Source organism: Tauraco erythrolophus, chromosome 10 (genome assembly GCF_009769465.1).
Source record: "Tauraco erythrolophus isolate bTauEry1 chromosome 10, bTauEry1.pri, whole genome shotgun sequence".
NCBI lineage: Eukaryota > Metazoa > Chordata > Aves > Musophagiformes > Musophagidae > Tauraco > Tauraco erythrolophus.
Genome location: NC_141474.1, coordinates 16,684,821 through 16,705,539, shown reverse-complemented (window position 1 = coordinate 16,705,539; position 20,719 = coordinate 16,684,821). Strand labels below are relative to the sequence as shown.

General features: G+C 39.2%; 1 protein-coding gene across 1 annotated transcript in view; it reads right to left on the bottom strand.

Moving 5' to 3' along the window:
- Nucleotides 1-777: 777 nt before the first annotated feature.
- The window catches only part of BCAR3 (BCAR3 adaptor protein, NSP family member), a 52,070-nt gene continuing 32,128 nt past the window's right edge, over nucleotides 778-20,719 (bottom strand). Inside the window, exons 3-11 of the mRNA XM_086617120.1 lie at nucleotides 12,142-12,270; nucleotides 10,572-11,014; nucleotides 9,446-9,546; nucleotides 6,981-7,618; nucleotides 4,149-4,264; nucleotides 3,111-3,282; nucleotides 2,812-2,935; nucleotides 1,747-1,959; nucleotides 778-965 (exon numbers count right to left, since the gene is read on the bottom strand). Coding sequence (XP_086473246.1) covers nucleotides 778-965; nucleotides 1,747-1,959; nucleotides 2,812-2,935; nucleotides 3,111-3,282; nucleotides 4,149-4,264; nucleotides 6,981-7,618; nucleotides 9,446-9,546; nucleotides 10,572-11,014; nucleotides 12,142-12,270 — 2,124 coding nt within the window. The remainder of the gene's footprint in view (nucleotides 966-1,746; nucleotides 1,960-2,811; nucleotides 2,936-3,110; nucleotides 3,283-4,148; nucleotides 4,265-6,980; nucleotides 7,619-9,445; nucleotides 9,547-10,571; nucleotides 11,015-12,141; nucleotides 12,271-20,719) is intronic.

Here is a 20,719-nt window from a genome sequence, read left to right as displayed (position 1 = left end):
TAAGGAAAAAAAAAGCCGCTACTTACCAAAGTGATTCACCTCAGTAAATGAAGCAAGTTTAATATATACATACACTCACTCATATCTGAAAGCATTTTAATTATCTAGATTGTTTGTTCTTGCCATTTCATCATTCATTCCTTGCAGTGTAGCTGTTGTGCAGGCTCCAGCAAAAGCCAAAGTATTACAGATGCTGTCTTAGAAAAAAACAAGTAAGTTATCCCAACACATATACAACTAATTTCCTACTTCCATAGGTGCAGTGATATTTGAACCTTCTGTTGGGGTCACAGATCATTTCTGCAAACTGCAGTATTTCTGTAGTCTGCAAATATGCAAATTATTGTGCATAAATATACACTTTAATTCACAATTCTATGTACAGTGTTTTATATTCACTAAAGGAATATTAAACAACAAATTTTCTGCAATGTCACATATTAATCTGTCATTTTATTTACACTATTTGCTTCATTTTAATATTAAAATGCCAATGCCCTTACTCCTAGGCATTACCAAAACATTACAACTCTGAGGAAACAGAGAAAGCTGCATGGCTATCTTACAAGGATAAGCTAACTGTTTAAAGGGATCATTAAATGACTTGGTAACACAGTAAATAAATAATTTGTTTAGAAGTCAGTAGTTTTAAAACAAGTGTGCATTTTGCAGTTAAAAGTTCTAAACATCTTGTGAAAGAAGTTTGTGCAGTATCAAATTGCCAAAAGAAAGCTAAGGTTATTTCAAGTATACAATTTAAATAATGTTTACAGAGTTTTATATACTTAATTGTTCCACCTGCTTCACTGGAGGAGGTTCCAGTTTTCGGGAAAGTGCAGTTAAAATCTGGCTGAATTTCTCATATCTTTCATTTTGATTAACTTGTGCTCCTTTGCTGCCCCAGAGCAATCTCATTTGAAATTCTGTCTTGAAGATTTCACTCATCTCTTCATCTGGCTGGAAACCTAGTAAGTAAAAAGAATCCCACAATATCACCAAGTGTTTTTTATTCAGAAGGAATGGCTTTTAAATTGTATTCCCTCTAAATAAGATAAGCTTTAGTGTGCGGGGTTCCTTTTGCACAATGATTTTAACAAGCTAGTAAAGTGGTAAAAATCACTTTCACCTGTGACATTCCAGTAGCACACCAGTGGCTCTAGGGACACTGGGACAGGCTATTGTGAGCTCAATTCTGATGGTGTAGAATTGTCACTATAGCCTGTCCTTCAATGTAATGACTGATGATACATGCTGCCTGCAGAAGGACATTATTCTCGCCTTTCACTGCAAGTTTAAAATAAAAAGTCACACTATTAACATGTTGCTGCTTTCTGGCTGCAAGCAGTCACGATCCGAGTGTTGCATCTTGCACTGCTGTAAACTTTGCAAAACTCAGAGTAGGAATTTTACATTGTACAGAAGACAGGAAATTCTCCTCCATCCTTATTGCACTTCTGTGCAGTTACTGGAAGAGCCAGCATATCAGCATGTTAAGTCATGAGAACTTTTGAGTATGTTTAGCAAAAATGCATAGCGATGAATAATTTCCTGTCTGCTTTTAAACAATATTGATCATGTCCTCAGACTGTTTCCTGCAGGACATTTGCTACTATCTCAGCTCCCATGAAAGAGGAGAAGAATATCTTGCACTGACTTTTAGTGGCACTTAGGTGGAGACCTTACTCTTCCGACGTAACCCACACAATCCATTAATGAGCAGCAGTTTCTCCTCCTAGTGCTCCCTACCTTCCAGCATCCGTTCCGCAGTCAGGCTGTACATTTCTGCGTTCTGTGCTATCTGACGAGCTGTGGCCAAGTGCTTGAGCATTATTTCACAGCTTTGGTCACTGCTTTCCCACAAGTCCATGCCTTCAAAAACAGCGGCTTGTCGCTCCATCAAGGTAATGAGAGGCATCAGCAATGGCACTGTTACATTGTTCTTTGGAGCACTGAGGGTCTCTGGGATAAACAATAACAAAGGAATCCTATCATCAGACATTATAAAACCTGCTAATTGAAGAAGGTATTGTAACTGCAGTAGTCTTTTCAAAGTTAGAAACAGTTTGTCTTCCAAATTAACACCTTACCTCAGACACACCTGTCCCACCAGTTGCCAGTGAAGTGGTTGGGGGAGAAGGGCAAGAAAAAGTTTTTTCCTGTTGAAAAAATATATTTGCTACAGGAGAAGGCTCTGCTGAATTACTAGACAGTGGCACAGAGATTTTAAACACATTTAAAATCTGGGTCATTCCAATAAATTCTGTGAAGCTAGAAAGTTTTCCTTGTCTACCCATTCTCTTAGAGAAACATTCAGAGAAATGTTGTCTCCCCTTGCGCCCCTTTGGAGAGTAGGGCTGCAAAGCACCTGTCACAGGAGCACCTGATGGGATCAGAGGAATTACTGAACTAGCGCATTTGTATATGAGCATTCATCGTCTGATGCAATAATAGGCAAAGCAAATACAAAGCAAAATGTGCCACAGGTAACTCTCCTCTGAGGAAGAAGGAGACTTTTTCCTGTCTTTGAAGCAAGATGATGCAGTGTCTGACAGTTTCTGCTCCACAAGGAACGAGCGTGGGTTTGAATGTTATATTCTGCCTGGGTACATGCACACAAGCACATACTGATGTTTGGCAGGCAGACTGTTTCCTTCTCCTTCATTGTCTTCTACTGCATTATGCAAGTTCATGTAGTCGTTTGAACATACAACACACAGCTATCGAAACAGCAGCTGCCTCCTCTCCCTACACAGGACATCAGTAGTGGGAGAGTTAAAAGGCTGAACAGAAACCAGTGGCATTCATACTCACTATTCCACTCATCTTGTCCTTCATGCAAAGCTTTGCTAAATGGCTTCAGCTGTTTTTCATACATAATGGCAGTCTGGGTATAACGATGTCTTAGAGAGGTCCAGGTTTGTTCTAACCTCGTGACCTGTTCATACAAAACAAGGAGAATACTTGTTACTGACTCCATAGCAATTCACAGAAAAAGTACACTGCTAGCCATTACACTTCTCTTCTGATGACCTCTCTAGTCTTGAAGAAATTGCATAAATTAAACAAACTACCAAACAACTCTGTGTTTAGAAACATAAACAGATTTTTACCTGTGGCATTTCCAGTGCTTTCATAATGGCAGAAAATGCATACAGATCCCCCAGTGAGTCCTTCAGCTCCACTGCGACTTGGATGATCCTGTTTAATGTTGCTGCTCTATCTTCTAGATTTCCTGTGCAACCTAAGATATCCACAGCTATTCCTATTGCCATGGTATTGTGCCTGCAAGTGAAACAATTTATACTACTGGTTACAAATTGTTAATAATGCATTATGCTGTACATGTGGTCAGAGAAGATCAGTTCAAAGGTATATTTCAGTATCCTGCTATGCCCAGCAAACTTAATCTTAACAATGTCTTTGTATCAAGAGCAGTAATGCCATTATATGGAACGTATATACACTGGCTTTGAATTTGTGTTTTAGTAAGTTTAGTAAATTCCTAAGATACCAGTACTACACAAAATTCTGCTCAAGCAATGAATGAATGAATGAACACTTACTGGAAAACTGTCCCAATTCCCTTTGTCATCCACACTCGAATCCTGAGACCTTCCCCCTAAATTTCAGCCACCAGACTACTGAAATCTGAATCAGAGAAGCAGAAAAGCTACATCAGGGATAGAAGGCCCTGGATGTTTCTGCTTGACTTGTGCAGTGGTTTTACAGAAAGCTTTGCTGATTTTTTTTTTCACTTCACTAGATCCTCTAGCCTGTTCCACAGTTGCAGAAGGCTAATACTGTCAGTCTCTTCCACAAACACTTAGATGCTCAGCTAGATTACAGGTCCCTGAACTTTAGTTTACCTGAGCTCTTAAAGGAGAACTGAGAGTGTTCAGCAGCTCCAAGGACCCTGTTTTCAATACAATTCCCCTTTCCCTGTATTACATGCATGGAGTTGCCCCATGACCTTAAGGAATCTTTCCTATGCAAAAAGAAGTTACATGCCATCTCACTAAATTATCTTCTGTATGCATGAATTCAGAAAACGTGCAGGAGAGCATTCTTTGAGGAAATGTGGAGTACGACATAGCAATGATCCAATGTTCTGGCTATCTGCCCCGGAAATGAGTAACAGGAACATTTACCTTTCCATTAGGTCAAGGCGCAGCTGATGTCCATAAGGCAAGGTAATCAGTTCAAGACCAGAGTTCACTCCCATAATCCTCCTCATCTCTTCAGAAACTTCCAGTATCCTTGCCACCTGTCAAGTGCAGAAATTTGTGCATGAGTTTTGAAACTAATTTAAAAAAACCCCAAACCTCAGCTATGTAGAAGTCATCCAGGTTAGCGTAGGGCTTACAGAGCTAAGTGCACAGCATGCAACATCAGAATACAGTCGTCTAAAAAAAAAAAATTAATTTATGCACATTCAGTGCCTTACATAAAAAGACCAATAAAATATTTTTTTGCATGGATCAGGCATTAGAAAACACCTAACAGGTGTGACAAAAACACTTCAAAAAACTTCCATCCTACACTTCCAGAAGGAGATTCATGTGCAAGCTCCAGGAAACATGGTGTTAACTTTGGCCTGATCCTCGTCAGGGTGACCGTGCTCTTTGGCCTCAAAGATGTACACATTTGCTTCGCCACCTTCAAGACCACTGCTCAGAATGTTTTTGGATTACACGACAGGGTCCTCATAAGAATTTATTAGTAAAAGGACTTTAAGGAGGACACTGAATGTTGAATGCCTAATGAAGTCAGTATGTGAAAGCTGGCACCCTCACCAATTTGCCTTTGCTTTTTAAATATACAGTATTAGCTACTGGTTTTATCAATAACAATTATATATGCTAATTACAAGCAAACCATGTTAATATGATAATGTCAGATTATCTGCTGGTTTAAGGCCTGAATGTTGACGCGTTTCCAAACCAATCTGCTTGCTATTTTCTGATACACCCATCAGCAGGCTTTGTTGGTTATGAGATGATGAAAGCAATCTGGGCCACACAACAAGCCTCACTGGTACAAAATCTAGAGAAACCTGTTTCACTTCTAGAGACAGAGGAGTGATAAAAGCCCACGGAGACGTGCTAGATTGCTACTCCTTCAGCACAAAAAGGCCCCTCAGGCATGCAAGTGGCAGCTATTCACTCCATCACCATATGGGTGCTTCTTTTCTTTCATTATTAGAAATGTCATTATTTAAAAGGCAAACTGAGCGACTGATGCCAAAAGATAATGACCACCTATGCACTCCAGCTTTGTCACAGATCTCCGTACAAAGCGTTTATTCTGGACCAGTTCACATGCCAATCTCGTCGTATCATGCAGTTCTGATTAGTGCAGTAAGTATGCAACTAGTCACCAAGGAACGACAGTCATGAATGACTAAAGATAAAAGTACACTACTTCTCTATGTGTCCCAGCCAGTTACTGTTCCTGCTCCAAAATCCAAAAATCTGTTTCCGTAAAACACTCCAATGACTCTTAATTAATTGTACAGGCTCCCACACTTCCAGCCCAGTTTCCTTGATCTTGTTCCAAAGTTTATAGGATTTAAAATAACGAGACTAATAATGAGCTAATTGAATATAATATATATTAAAAAAAAAATCACTACTTCTCTAAGGCATGCATATCCTATGCCTCCAAGCCACATACTCTTTAACAATATATTAAAAGATATTCTGTTTATTGTTATTAGGTTGAATGAAGGAAAAGGTGAATTTTGGAACTAAAACGTTAGAGAATGCTGTTACTACTCTTGGAACCATAGTAAAGAAGCCACTATCTATCACTTCTGAAAAGTCCAAGCAGTTTAGGAGCCGAGTTTTTCTGAGTCACCACATCTGCACGAAGCCTCACTTAGCAACAGCCAACGCTGCTACTGAGGAGAGAAGCTGTGTTTGCTGTTGGCAGGAACCCAGCAGCTGACAGGCACTCACTCCCGCTGCTGCTCTGGTGAGCTGCCCCTTCCCAGACCTATGGTGTGAATCAGTGCAGCAGCACTAGGAGAGTGCTACAGACACGTTTCCTCTAGAGCACCACCAAGCCCACTTCCTTTCTTGACTGCAATGGAGTGGCCCAGTAAGTAGCCATGTGTGTTGCTTCTCAAGCTGCTCTATAAAAAACCACCAACCAAGAAACTGACAAAGCCCGTGACACTTGGTTCCTGGAGCTGCTCCGTGGCAGGTACAGCGCTCAGTCTTCCCAGGAAAGCGCTGCAGATTCAACTGCAGTTTCATTTCTTTTGTTACACAAAATAATCTCGTAAGGAGATGACTTCTCCTGTCCTTCTGTATTTCTGATCCAAAAGCTGATCTCCAAGCCCTGTCAGCTGAATAAAGTCTACACTGTGAAAAATAGTTGTGTTTTTACGCCTTTCTGAACAATTGCACGAGCCATACAGTTCTCTCATAAGAGAAATGCAGAAGTCCTGATAGCTATTTTCCCACACCGTGTATCCATCTGTAAGACAGACTTAAAGATGAGAAGAGCAGCTACTTTTAGAAGTTTCACTGAATGTCTTAGATTACAGCAAGCAGTGTAACAACCAGGTAATGTCTGTCTGTTTGCCCTTGCAAGCTCATCAGCTGTGTCCTGTCACATGTAGTTCTTTCCACACTGGTGTACAGCACAGATAGCTCCTCCTCCAGTACAGAAGAAAGGCTGAATGAATCATACAAGATTAGGAGACCAGATATTAAAAAGATGTATGAAACACAGAATTTGCATCTAAAGTCAAGGACTGTTGGAGACCCTTAGTCCAAAGGGTTTGTTAACATTCTTGTTCTTCAAATGGGAAAAATAAAAAAAGACCCACCCTAAACATTCCTGCCAGCAAGTCAATACATTTAATACATTAGCTGCAAATCTAACCATTAATGTTTTCAAATTAGTTCTTTAAAAAGTCTAAACTTGCATAATATAAAATAAAATGCAAGAAAATAATTATTACTTTTTTTTACCTTGCAGTCCATTCTAAGAATATGCTGTGCAATAATCTTCGGATTGTTGTTGGTGAAAAGCTCCTTAACTCTTCTTAACATTGATGTTTCCAATGGCTTGTTTTCAGGAGGCAGTAGTTTGGATTCAAAATCATTCGGTTTAAAACTAGACACCGTCTCAAAAACAGGTGCAGAAAAAGTGCTGTCTTCTTCAGCTATCTCAGTTGAAGCTTCTAAAGGATCTGCAGAGTTTATTGTAGGGTCGTCTTCCAGGATCAAATAGTTTGTTTCAGAGTTCCTGAATGAGTGTGTTCCCCTCTCCTTTCGTGTCAGATGTTCCACATAGCTGTTTTTCTGACATAAATGTTTTGTTGCTGCAGCATCTCTAGCAGGGCTTAGTTCCCAGTAGTGTCCTTCTGAACTGTGGAAAGCCAGAGGAGAATCTGGGGGCTTCATCAGGGGTGCTTTGCTGGGTTTAGGTGGAGGCTTCGGACAGAGCTGACTGTCTGATCCTCGAAGAGCTTCCCCTACTTGTGACTCAGGGGTGACTTTCTGAACAATTGTGGGGCTTAGAGAAGGTTCACTGCCTGTTCTAAATGCAGGAGAGCTTGGACAAGAGTCTGTATCTGCTTCAGGTAATCGAGATGGATGTCTTGAACCTGCAGGGGAAAACGGTCATTTAAAGACCAAAACATGTACAATTCCTGATGCCTATCCCAGGGTTCATCTCTTAATGCTATTTCCTGAGGAAAATATTGTCAGATCATGTCAGTTATTTGCTGACAAAAATGTATATGAAATAATATTTTGAGGAATGAGCTAGCTAGCAAATTCCACTCACTTGCTGACCCTCCCAAAAGCCCAAACACACAGAACAGCTGCACCATAATATTATTCTGTGGTAATGCTGACAATCATTCTAGTCCCTGCTGCATACATAGGCTATACTCTCAGAGCTGGATACTCTCCATGACTTGGAATTGGAGGTTTCTTTGTAACCAGATCCAGGCTATAAAAGCAGAAACTTCCAACCACACTACATAAAATAGGAGTCATTTCTGAGAATGACAAGTTTGAGATGAAAGAAAAGCTTCCCAAAGTCAAGCCACAACCTGCAATAAGGTATAGAAGGAATGAATTCCAGGGATGCTAATCTTTTTGTTAAAACAGTAGCTGATTTGAAGAGCTGGAGAAACACATCCATATACTACAGTGTATTTATGCCTCATCCTGCACTCACTGCATATGCAAACCGCAGCATTCAATACAGAACTGAATCCTGCACCAGACATTCCCAATTTGCAGTTCTCAGTGCGTTTGCTAGTATCTACAGCAAAGCGGCCAGTTGCACCGTGTGGGCGTTACTGCTTGTTTCCAGCTGGCTCTCAATTTACGCAGACGACAAAATCTGCAAATCACAGCCTGTCACCACTCATAAGCAGTATGACACCAGAACCTGCTTGGAGGACCCCATGACAAAATGCACAGCACTACTCTTCAGGTTAACTGTTGTACCAGAAGAAAAGTTTTTGCAGCCATGGACTGGAATAAGATAATAAATTCAATTACAGATGGTCAGAAACTTGTTTTATGACTGTCCGTCCATCCCACTGTTAAACAGAGGAGCATACCCTTTCTATCAAAACACAGTCTCACTATACAAATACTTAATATTATCTTTGTCTCAAGAAGTCTTTCCACAATAGGCACTACAAATTTTAACAGCTACTATACTCTAAATGAGTAGCAGCCTTGGAAGTCAAACACTAGAATTTGTCCACATGGGAATAGATGCAAGCTTCCTTACACAGTAGGTTAGTTTGGAAACGATTGCTTAAACCTCTGAAGAACCTGAGAAAGAAAAAGCCAGGATCAACAGCTGATAAAGTGTTGGTACACTTTGTATCACTGGAGGAAGACAATGATGGTGGCTGTGGAACCAGAGAGCAGCAAAGGCATTGAAAGGAATGAAAAGCAAAAGGGATGAGAGACAGACAGACATTGAGAGACACAGAAGGGCAGAACTGAGTACAAAAGCCATGGTAGTCCTTCTGGTGAGGAACACTACCACATCTGCAGACCTTACCCTGACAAATAGAGGTACCAGAATTTCCATGAAACACCACTTCTACTTAATAGACTTCCGTCAGCATGACATGAGTGCAGTAAGTCCGTTCTTGTAAAGCTCAAGTGAGAAAAGGTAATGCTGTCAAAAAGGACATTAATGCCAACTGTAGCTGTCACTTTTTTGGTGTGGAAGCCTGCCGAGTTGTGTGCTAAGGTATTCAACTAGCTGGTACATTGTAAAAACCTGTTCCAATGACTTAAAGAGCAAGCCGTATACTAACGCAGCTTAAGCTGACCACTAAATATAACTGTATGTACAGTATTCAGAACACTCAGCAGTCTCACTTTGGTCTAAAGTGTAACAGACCACCTGGGCACACGCAGATTCTAAGTGTGAAACATTTAAGTAGAAAGCTTACCTATTAGCAGATAGCTCTCTGACTGATGAGCCTTTAGAGGGAATCTTTTCTCCAGAACATGATCCAAACTAGCTGGCTGGCTACCACTTTTTTCTTTGTTTCTAAGGTAAACAAAAATGCAAACAAAACCATATCAATATATCCAACACTCTTAACATACATAACTAATTGCCAGAATATGTCACAAGCAGAGGGAGGATCATTAGCAGTCATCACTTGGGCAGTCCAGAAGAATAAAAGATACTTCATGCTGTTGTGGTAGCAGTGAATCTAATATGTGTGATCCTGCAGCATTCATGAGGGTGTTTCTTTGAATGTTGAGGCTTTTTAATGGAACATTTGATTTGGACACTGAAATTAGGATCTGTTATCCCAAACTTGGTATTTTTTATTGCAGAAGTCAAATACAGAAAGAAAGACTTCTCTGGAGCAGCAGTAAGATTTTATTTGAATCCTTTGTCTTATACTAGTCAAGATTTGTCAAGTCACTGAAGAACAAGCTGCACTGCTGTTGTGCTTCCACAGGCTACATTTGCTCTCACTCTGTGAATTTCAAATGAATTATCCCTTCCCTCTCCTCAGTATACAGTAACTTGCAAAAGGAGAACCAGAGCCAAAGCCATCACCATCTTTAAGCAACTAGTCCCTTTGGAACTGCAGATGTGCATCTCTCTATCGAGAGATATTTTCAAAATCCGATTATTGCACTCATTCGCCAGTCTGCTAGAATTGCTTTCTTTTGCTAAGCTAATCGATGGCGTTCGGAAGCACTATTTTGTCACTATCATAATGCAAATATCAGGGGTAAGAGCCTCCCCATGTGATGAGTGAAGACTGAACAGCCTTGCCACTTACATCATCATGTCTTCATCAATCCCCACTTATTTTACCTCCTTAACGTAGCTTAGATTTTCTAAAGATCAAGCACCTTAACTACAAAGTAGTTAGTATCTTATTAACAATGTCAGGAAGTTTCAAAAATCAGGCCCTAAAAAATCCTTTGCTAAAAATCACAAATCCTCACACCTAGTCTTCCATGTAACATCAGACTCAATTCGCATCACCTGCAGCAGGAGCTGGTAGAGTTACCTCATTTCCCTCCATACAGACAGCAAAATTGAAGTACCTCAAAAGATTTCCTCTGGGTATGCTCTGCTCCGGGGACTGCATGCTGGATATACCAAGGCTCAGCCTTTTTACAGTTTCTGTTTTTCCTTCAGGGATACTTGGCTCTTTTTGTCGGACTGGAGTTACACCATACTTTTCTTCTAGACACCTGAGAGGCACAGTCCTGTTGATAGGCTGAAAAATAATTGCTCCACTCTGCTTTGATATTGGTGTGCGATTCCCAACATAGTATCTAACTAAGCCGGGGATACTGTCGAAACTTTCAAGTTCAAACTGATACTGAACACGGCAGTAGGCTTCATTGAGTCTTAGAACTGTTCTGTTGATTTTAAAATGCTGAGAGGTATTTTTCCACTGACAGGTAAGAACAAAGTTCCCAGGACTGGAGAGCGAATCCCTAATCAGAAAATCTCCGTCTCTCTGAATTAGGCCTTCTGCCACCTTTGAGGAAAAATAATTATATAAAAAAAACACTTTCAGAATCAGGAAACAAACAGTCAAACAACACATCCCAACAAAATATTCTTAAACGTAGGACTTAATTTGGCTGCTCTGGGAGGACGGACAGAGACAGAAATACAAAGAAAAGCATGAAGTGTGGTAGAAGAATGATGTCTCACAGCAGAGATCTGAAGTGGCTTCTTAGAAAACATCCAGCAGCCAGAAGCATGACCCACTTTTGCATATGTGTTTCTTCTAGTTTGCTAATAGAAAATAAAGCATGAAGGAAACACAATGACTCAGGATTTTAAAGTATTTGAATAGACAGTCACACGGAAATTTGTGAAATAGAAGCCATTACTACAGTCCCCCAGAGATCGCCCTTTCATTATTACCTTAGGTGACGGAAGCTTTAATTTTTTATTCTTTGTGAACACTGCGTAGTACTAGGAAGAGTCAGAAAATTCTTGTTTTTCTGCTTTGAGTTAGTCCATTCATGCAACAAGAGTAACTGTTAGCTGCGCAGTTTAACTGCAGTGCAGTGCCTGCTCTGCTTATTTAGGAGAAGGGCAGCAGGCAGCCCGCAGCTCTGGCGAGAACCGGGTCCGCAGAGGAGGGAAGCCCGCAGGGGGAGCTCCACACGCTCCGGGAACCTAAGCTCCAACCCAGCCACAGGTTTGACATATTTTTAACTACGACTGTAAGGATCAAAATTAAGTTATTGCATAGGTTTTGTTGTGATTTGTTTTGCCCCTCCAACTCCAAGTGCAAGAAAGAAAATAAACAAGAACACTTGAACTTTAGTGAAGAATACTGAACCAAATTAATGTCAGCGTGTCTGAACAATATGTGGGCATAGTATTCTCACATAATGCTTAAATCCCATTTCTGCATTTATTCAGTGCACCCAAATCCTGAAATATCTGTATTTTCCACCAGTGTCTGCCCTGAATCCTTCCTCAGCCTCATTTTATGCCAAGCTGTGATAAATACCATAGCTTTCACATGAATAAGCGTTATGTTTCTACTAAGTTAATGCAGGTATCAGAGATGTGGTAAGTACTTTAGTGCAATTCTGCTTGTCTATAAAAGCTGGAAGCATATTTCGCAGTGCAAAGACCACGTACCTGCCGAGGAATACGTCCATGGTACCAGGCATGGCTACGCAAGTCCTCACTACTGAGCTGCAGTTCTTCCTCTAACTCCTTCTTCAGTTTTTCTGGGCTGTTGTCCATAACTTGCCTCTCCCTAGAAAACTGTAATAAAAGATTAAAAGCTTCAACTGTGCCAAGTTTAGTGATTAACATTTTACCTGGGTTGTAACTTTCATCACATGATCTGCACTAGCCACTGGAATGCAGGTGCTGCTTTTAGCAGGCTGGCTTGACTTTGCTCTCTGCATTGTATTTGCAAAATCCAGCATTCAGTAACATAACGTGTCATCGTTACACACCGCACAGAAGGGAGCAAAGTGTTCTGTCTGTGCACCAAGCTAATAAAGACACACCTACAAAGTCACTTCTCTTACTTCCTCTTCCCAGTAAGAATTCTAAATATACCCCCAAAAAACAGAGCTGGACCCAGCTTCAATATTCTTTCTCATGTTTAAACTTCCATTTTCAATTAAGAATTTTTCCCCTCGCCCCCTTTGAACCCAACCAATTAAGAACATTCCAAATGTATCACGACAAACTAACCTGGACATACAAAGCTGTTCAATATTTTTGTTGCACTACACAAAAGTTTGCCAAAGTACATTTTCAACCTTATAGGGCTTAATTCTAATGGTCATTAAATCTGCATGTCCAAGATGTTCCCTTCTTAAGGGAAAAAATCCCTTGTTGCCCCTTAGCACAAAAAGCATGAGATCTGCTTGGACATATCTCCATCACCACTATACAACTACTATAAGAAAATCTGGAAAATTTCAATCTTCATCTCCTCTTGGAGTACAGCTTCCATGCTGGACCACTCTGGCTCATTAGTCTGTCTTGTGGATGCAGTGTTGCTAGCAAAGGAAGGTGCGGTACCTTCTCTAGAGAGCTGCCATGTACTGTTCACAGGCACTCAATGGAGGGAAGTTCTTAGGACTTCCTTCCATTCTCCAAGGGCTGGGGTCTCCAGTCCATCTTTACTGTTGCTGAAGAGTTTCAAAAGCCTAAGATACCCAAGCGAAACAGATTCATTGCAGGGAACACGTTCTACATTGATCTAAGAATCAGAGTACACTCTCTCTTAAAAGAAAGTATATTTTTAAAAAGAAAGGGAGGAGGAGAGAGGGGCCTCCAGCTGGAGAGCAGACTAAAATGCAACATTTTTCCCCAGTGCATTACGGACGTTTTTCTTAGCTCTGAGAACGAGCCAAAGCTCACAGGTTCCCTTCACTGACACGCCGATGTAAATGCAACACACGCATTATTTAAAAAGAACTGGGAATGCTTGGCCACCAAGCCTATTCTTTCAGTGAACACTACTCTCTGTAGCATTTTCTTCTTCATGTTGAATACTCACAGCACCTAACCGTGGGAGCAGGTGGCACACATTTAGCACTTCTTCCAACAATCCTCCCTGCAGTTTCAAGCAGACTGAATTACAACAGATTACTAGACAGACTTTTTGGTGGAATAATGCCAGAAGAAGCATCCTGCTGCCAAGACTATTTAAACATGCTGGGAGCTGAGAAAAATTCTGATATAAATTATCGTCTTCTCTCTCCTTTTCTCAGAGAAAACTAAGGCTTCTCTTAGACACAGACAAATGAGTGTAGTAGCTTATACAGGAAGGCAACAGATAAAAGCAACCTGGTAAAGAATCACTTTTCACCTCTGTTTTGCTTCTGTGGACCATAACAGGGTGGTATTTATCCATACAAACATGGTTCAAAACGGACAATCATGTTCAACGAGGAGTAAATCCTTTGTGCTTTTCTACAGGTCAAGGTCTTTCACCAACTCCTTCCAAGATTTATGCGATTTAAAAGTCTGTGCAGGAACAAACCATGCCACTAAAAAAGACCTTCACTGCAAGCGCTCTTTCATAAAACCATGTACAACATTAAGAGATGAAGTTACTGAGTGTAGACGGAGTCATAGAAGAGGCTTGGTGAGGACTCAAGTCCAAAAGCATATTAAATCATCAAAACATAGTCAAGTAAGGCCAAAAATTCCTCCTCCACTCCAAACCTCTGTGGCCTATCACGCCAACATAGCTGAAGGACTAGTGGCACATGTCTGTCACCTTTATTTCCCAACTCAAATGGCCAGGTACCTATTTAAAGCTCACTGGCATTGATTCCAGAATTAACAGTTAACTATTTCACTGCCACATCTCACAGAACGATGACAAGTATTATAGCATTTACATAAGCTGAAGGTAGCGTGAATAACATACAAATTGAGAGCAGACTTTTCAAGATGAGAGCAGACTTTTCAAGAGCACCTTTCCCCTAATCATGCAAGGAAATAGCTGGAGAACTTTTCAAGTACCCCCTCTAATCTAAACAGCGTTCAGTTGTAATGCCATACAAATCTTTTACATTCATAGCTGTGTATTTCACTGACCTTCTGAAAGGAACTACTACTTTTATGTGAACTGTATTTAAGTTTTTGAAAGATGCTTTTGACTGAATAGAGATTTTAAAATAACTAAAACTACTGTACAAATTGTTACCATCATTCCAAAAGCATCTCACTGCATGTCAGTGGGAGGCAAAGCTACTGTACATGGAACAGACTATAGCATACAAATGTAGTAACTGCATTTGCTTAGGAGAGCTAGATTCTTGGCCAATAAGAAGAGCTACAGGTCTTTGTGTGGACTAATTTTATCCTTTGTACTGCCACAAATTATCTTAAAAAAATCAGGCTCATCAAGTTACAGATACACATGAATTACAAATGCAGCAGAGAAACGTAGAATTCTTCTGGTGGTTAAATGCATTTTCCACTACTCGAATGAACAAAATGAGACACATCTTGCACTTGAATTACATCTAGCAACACAACAAGAAAAACATTTAAGGAATCCAAACCAACTAAATTGTTAACATTCATGATTACTGGTTTGTTAAAAATCTTCTCCACCACAGTCTACCACACTGAGCATACTCTGATTACCAGAGGTCAGACATCTCCTGAGATGAAGCAAACATGCTTAAATAACTGTTATGCAACTCTGAACTTAGTGGAAGAACTCCTGTGGCTAGCACAAATCCCAAAGCACACAGGGGGAAACTGCCTAGGTAAGCAAGTTTAGTAATAGCATGTCTTCCTGGACAATTTTCTGTTGGCTGAAACTGTTTTTTTATACAACCTACATCCATTAAAGGAGAAAAGTGACTGATGAACTGTCTGTAATCGTATCAGCCTATGCCTTTCTATTCTAAACAATATACCCAAGGCCTCTGGTCCTGCAAGAATCTCTGCATACACTGAACTTCCCGTCATGTAAGTGAAGGCTCAAAAATCACTCCAGGCACAGCCTACAAGCACGTTAGTCTGTAAATAAGGAAGTGTGTAAGCTTAAAACAGCATAATTAGTTCTGTCAACAGAATTTCTTTTAAAAGAAAAGGCAACCTATTCCACACAACATGACACAGATACTTCTGCCTCATTTCCCAATAGCACACAAAAGTTAATGGACAATAATGGTATGCTGTAAATTTGCACTAACTTCATAGTGACAAACCTGCATTTAGTAGCATGTCCTCAGTTTACACCTTTGTCTAAGACACTTCGTTGGCTTCTACCCAATGACAGAAAGAAACATGAATTTACATTTCCGGTTAGATAGTGAAGTGGATGGTAAAAAGAAATTAAAAAAAAAAAAAAAAACAAACAACAAACCTAGGACAAAAATTAAAGACTTCAGTATGTTCAGCAACCAAACACGGTTGAAGCAAAACAGGGAAGCTTCCAGTTTAAATTCTTAAAGATTTCCAAATAGTAACAATCCTGCCAGAGATCCCTGGAATATAAAAGTAAATCAAGTCAGCAGAACTCTTTTTAAACAGATGCTTTTCCTGACCTACAAAGAACTCACCCTAAGCACGTGCTTTCCAGAACTGTTTGTTCACATTTTAGTCACATAGTTTTAAAGACCCACCCACAAAAACTCAGCATGGCAGGAATATCTTAAAACAGCACATTTTTAAAGAGAAGAAGCTGAGCTTTTGTGGAGAGGTCTTTAAAAGAAAAATACAAAACTATTTAGTAATACAATATTATTAACCTGCAGCAAAAGCCCTCAATCCTGCTTACATATCCAATGGAAAACCTAGAGAGCCAAGAGAGAAGGTAGAAAAAAATATCCAGTCAGCACAGTTATTTTAGTGTTTTTAATAAATGCCATTCAAGTTCATTATATTTCACAAAGGATTTCTACTTCAGGGCCATTAAACTATAAGCAGACTGTGCTTACAGATGTAACAAGCTACCCTTGATGATACATATTATTTTACATTTTTTCAGGCAAATATTCATCTAGCATACAAAAAACTGGAAAATATCAAAGTTTAAGGAAGTACATCATCAAAATATAATCTTATTCAGGGTAAATTTAAAGAGGACATGATCTACCACAATATGCTGTACCTATGAAACTTGCGAACACATTTTAACAGGAATTTCTCACAATAATTTGTTGTTGTGCATATAAGGAGTTAACTTAATCATTTGAGTGTTTGGCACTTTCCAAAGGAAACTCACTATATCAAATTCTTGTGTCAATCATCCTAGCTGAATTTATCACATTAGATTAGAATAATTTTTAATTGTGCTGTATGAGTTTGGTGGTAAACAGAAGTCCCACAGTTATTTTTGTTGCCTACTGGTAGTGGATTCTTTCTCCAGTTCATATCTACAACTCCAGTGAAGTACATGTACCAATGGAATATCAAAATACCTGAGAGGAGAAGCACGCAGGTTTCTACATAGATACCCAAAGTTACACCGTATGTATTCTAGCTTCTGTGGCTTGCCTCAATTGTCATTCCTCTCTAAGGTGATCAAGTAGGGGGATTTTTTTTTTTTTTTGGTGGGTTTTTATTTGTGTGGGTTTTTTTTAAACAGCTTGAACTATGAGGGAAAGACTTTCACTTTTTAGGCATAGTTTGGAAGTGGTCCAAAATCTGACATGCTAGATCATCTCCTTTAGTTCTGATAAATGGAATTTCATATCACCTCTCTTTGTATCCTTCTGGAAACATATTATTTACTTAAAGCACAGCCAAGGACTGTTACAAGAACATGACTAAAGGTGGCCACATTTCCATCCAATCTCAATTATTTCCTGGTGCTTTGCACAGCTCTGCCAGCTGATATTTAAATTAGCCCAACAGGCAGACTTGGAACCACCTGATTTCCTGTGGCTTCAAAGATCACACAAAGGAAAAAAAAAGAGAGAATGATCACTGAGAACAGCTCTGTGGAAACTGAAGTGTGATCTGATTGAGGAAATAAGTCGAGCCAGTATCTTTCCTAAACTTTTAATAAATGTACTGTATCTATCTAAATCAAATCTATTATAGCTTTCTTCCAAATCCAGGTTTTCTCCAGCACTGGATGCCTGCTACATTTGCTTAAGTGCACCATGAACTTTGAACTACAAATTTCTGACCTTGTAAAGTCACTAGGGTCCTACAAAATCTCCAAATAAGTGAGGAGAGATGGGAGATACTTGGTGATTGAGCAAAAACTCGAATTTTGTGAGATTTACATAGCTTTTAGCCAAGTGGATCATCCAACACAAAGGCCAATCAACAGAAAATGCGGAGGGTATGCTGGGCAGGGACAGGAAATACAAGAGGGAAGACAAAGACATGAAACTAGAAAGAAGAAAGGGGACACACAGACACAGGACACTAAAAACATCTGGAAAAGTGAAAAATTAATTAAATCCCTCCGTTTACAAACTACTAGAGAGGATTCAACTTGTTCATACAGAAAATCAACATTTATTGTCAAAGTTCCAGTTCTGGACTAAGATATACTTCACTGGCTGCAGAGATCTCTTAAGTCTCTAACCCTGTGCTCTTGTGATCCTGATCAGACTGCCTGTTTGGCACTATGAGTAAACGCGTTTTAAAATATACAGTTACATCAATTTGTAGTACGTTTTGATTTTATTTATAACGAGTACAATGTATTTCATTTCACTTATAACTCTACTAATCAGCCACCAAAACCAACAGAGTTGCACCAGGTATTTAAAATACCTCTGTGGAACCAGACTCTCTATCTTTCCTTGAAAAATTTCTTGTCAGTCCTTATTTTCTTCTGTACAAAAAAGCAGTATCATTGGCCAAGAACTTAAGAAGTGACAAGAACACGCAGACACAAAGTTATTTCTGAACTAGTTATTTCGAGAAAGAACTAGTGGGAAAAAGGGAGTTTCTAAATTCAGGAAACTATTTTCTGATTAACTTGGACATTTTGAACTAAAACTGTGGCAATGTTCTTCAGAGGGGCAGTTTTACCTTTCAGAGTGCACAAAGTTCACACAGGACTATAACAAGTGCTATGTTAAATAACGGGAGGTATAAAATAGATAGCAAGTCTCTTTGCATAGATGACTGCCAACTTCTGCAGGGTTTTATTTTTATTTTTTAGTGGCTTAATTGGTTGGTTGAGACATAGGAAAAATAATATATAAACTTTCACCATGCCCAGGATACAGGACAAAAATCTTTAACTAATCAGAGAGATGAATTAATACAGGAGAATGGCAGTTTTGAAGCCATAAGATTTCTGTGTACTTGTTTAGGTAATAGATAACAACTTTTGAGGTTACTGATGAAAAGATAATAAATCACTATGAAAACTTTCACAATGACTGTGATGGCTCTTTAAAATCAAATAAACTCCATATGCATGTTCTCAGTCTGCCACTATGAACAACATAACCCACCTGACATTCACAGAAAAGCAGCCATTTTTATTAACTAATAAGTGAGATATTTAGTTGGGAGAAGGAAAATATAGAAGGCTTTCAGTACCAAGTTCAGTCTAATGTTAACTGAAGGTATATGAAGAGACTTAATTCTAGTGGACTCTGCATCCACGTTCAACTACAACACTACACTGATAACAACTGCTCAGTTTTCTAGGTGACCACATTCAGAGCTAGGAGGACAGTCTCATTTCTGGAACATGGATCCTGAGAAATCCTGAGTTTAGAATTAGTCAAATCCTAATCTCTTCACTCAGTGACCACAAGGATTTTGATTACCAAATCTAAAGGATTTTTGAAATTAGGCTTTTTGTTTGTTTGTTTTAATCTGAGAAATACCTAAATGAAAGGTATTACCAAGAAGTTAAATGCGTAAATATCTACTGGAGAATGTTCCCATTCTCATTGAATAGGAACCACTTACAGAGCACCAGTGGTCCCTCTGCTATCTCTGTGTGTGTGTATATATACACATATATATATGATAAAGGGTATATTGCAGTGAAAAATTGATAAAATGTTGGGAAATTGAAAAGAAGTTATATAGTATAAGACTCCTCAAAACTCAAACTCAGCAGCAAGACAACTTAGGAATCAAAGTTCAGCGAGCTATACAAAATTTCGTATCATTTTGATAAGTCAGTCTTTTCCCATCTAGCCCTTTCCAATGACAACAAATCTAACATCAAAAAGGCAGATGCATAATGCTAGGTGGTGATGACTTGTAAACTCACGTTATCAAACCCAACTGCCTCCTCATACATGCTGAAACTGGATACATGAAGCCCGAAGATGTCAGTAAAAAAGATTTAGATCATCACATACTGAAGAAATATTAATTAAGATCTACTATCTATAAAAACATTTGCAATTCATCCAAGATAAGAGATGGCACTTGCAGTAAGTAGTTGCTTATAAAAGCCTTCTTACGCATGCCACATTCATAGCATTAGTGCATTACTCAGTAATGAACTAGATCAGCGTGCTGGAAATTTTAAAACTTGGCAGTCCTGATAATTGGAGTAGCTTTCCCCTTTTGTGCAGCTTCAGCTGAGGGTGAATCATAGCAGGGAACTAAGAATGAAAATACTGGAACTTCAAGGTCTTTGCCTCCGATCATGACAACCATACCAGCTAGAACTAGAAAAAAACAAAACTGTCTTGCAGCAAAGATAACTTCATTAATTTAGACCTCCTCACTTTTTAAATCACTGTTTATCACTGATTTAGTCTTAATTCTTAACTTCTAAAAAATGCAAAAATTAAAGAATAATATTTTGTCTTGGAAGTTGCGTAAGAATTCTCTCTTCACTTTCTTTTTTTTTAAACAATAAACAGGACCCCCTTGCCTTGAAGTTTCCCTTTATTTTCCTCAAATGTCGAAGCTGACTTTAACTGCAAATAGCTATTAAAAACAAATGGGATTGTAAAAGGTACTGACACATCATGACTGAAGAATAACTTGATCCACGTTCTGATCTTCTGCAGTGATCATTATATTTTCTATTAATGTACGGGAAAAAAAAACAAACACCTGCTATTGAGATCCTAATTTCACACGCTAAAATTACGTACAGCAAAATGTGAGTGCTCAAGTGCTGTACTGTTTCCTGTGCTTTGATAGGACACAATGAGACATCTCTGAGCTCAGCCACATACTGTTTTCAATTAAATCAGACAACATTATTACAATTAATTTATCTCAGTGCAGCAAAAACTCTGAATCTCTGAGAGGTAGCTGCAGACTTCAACATGCT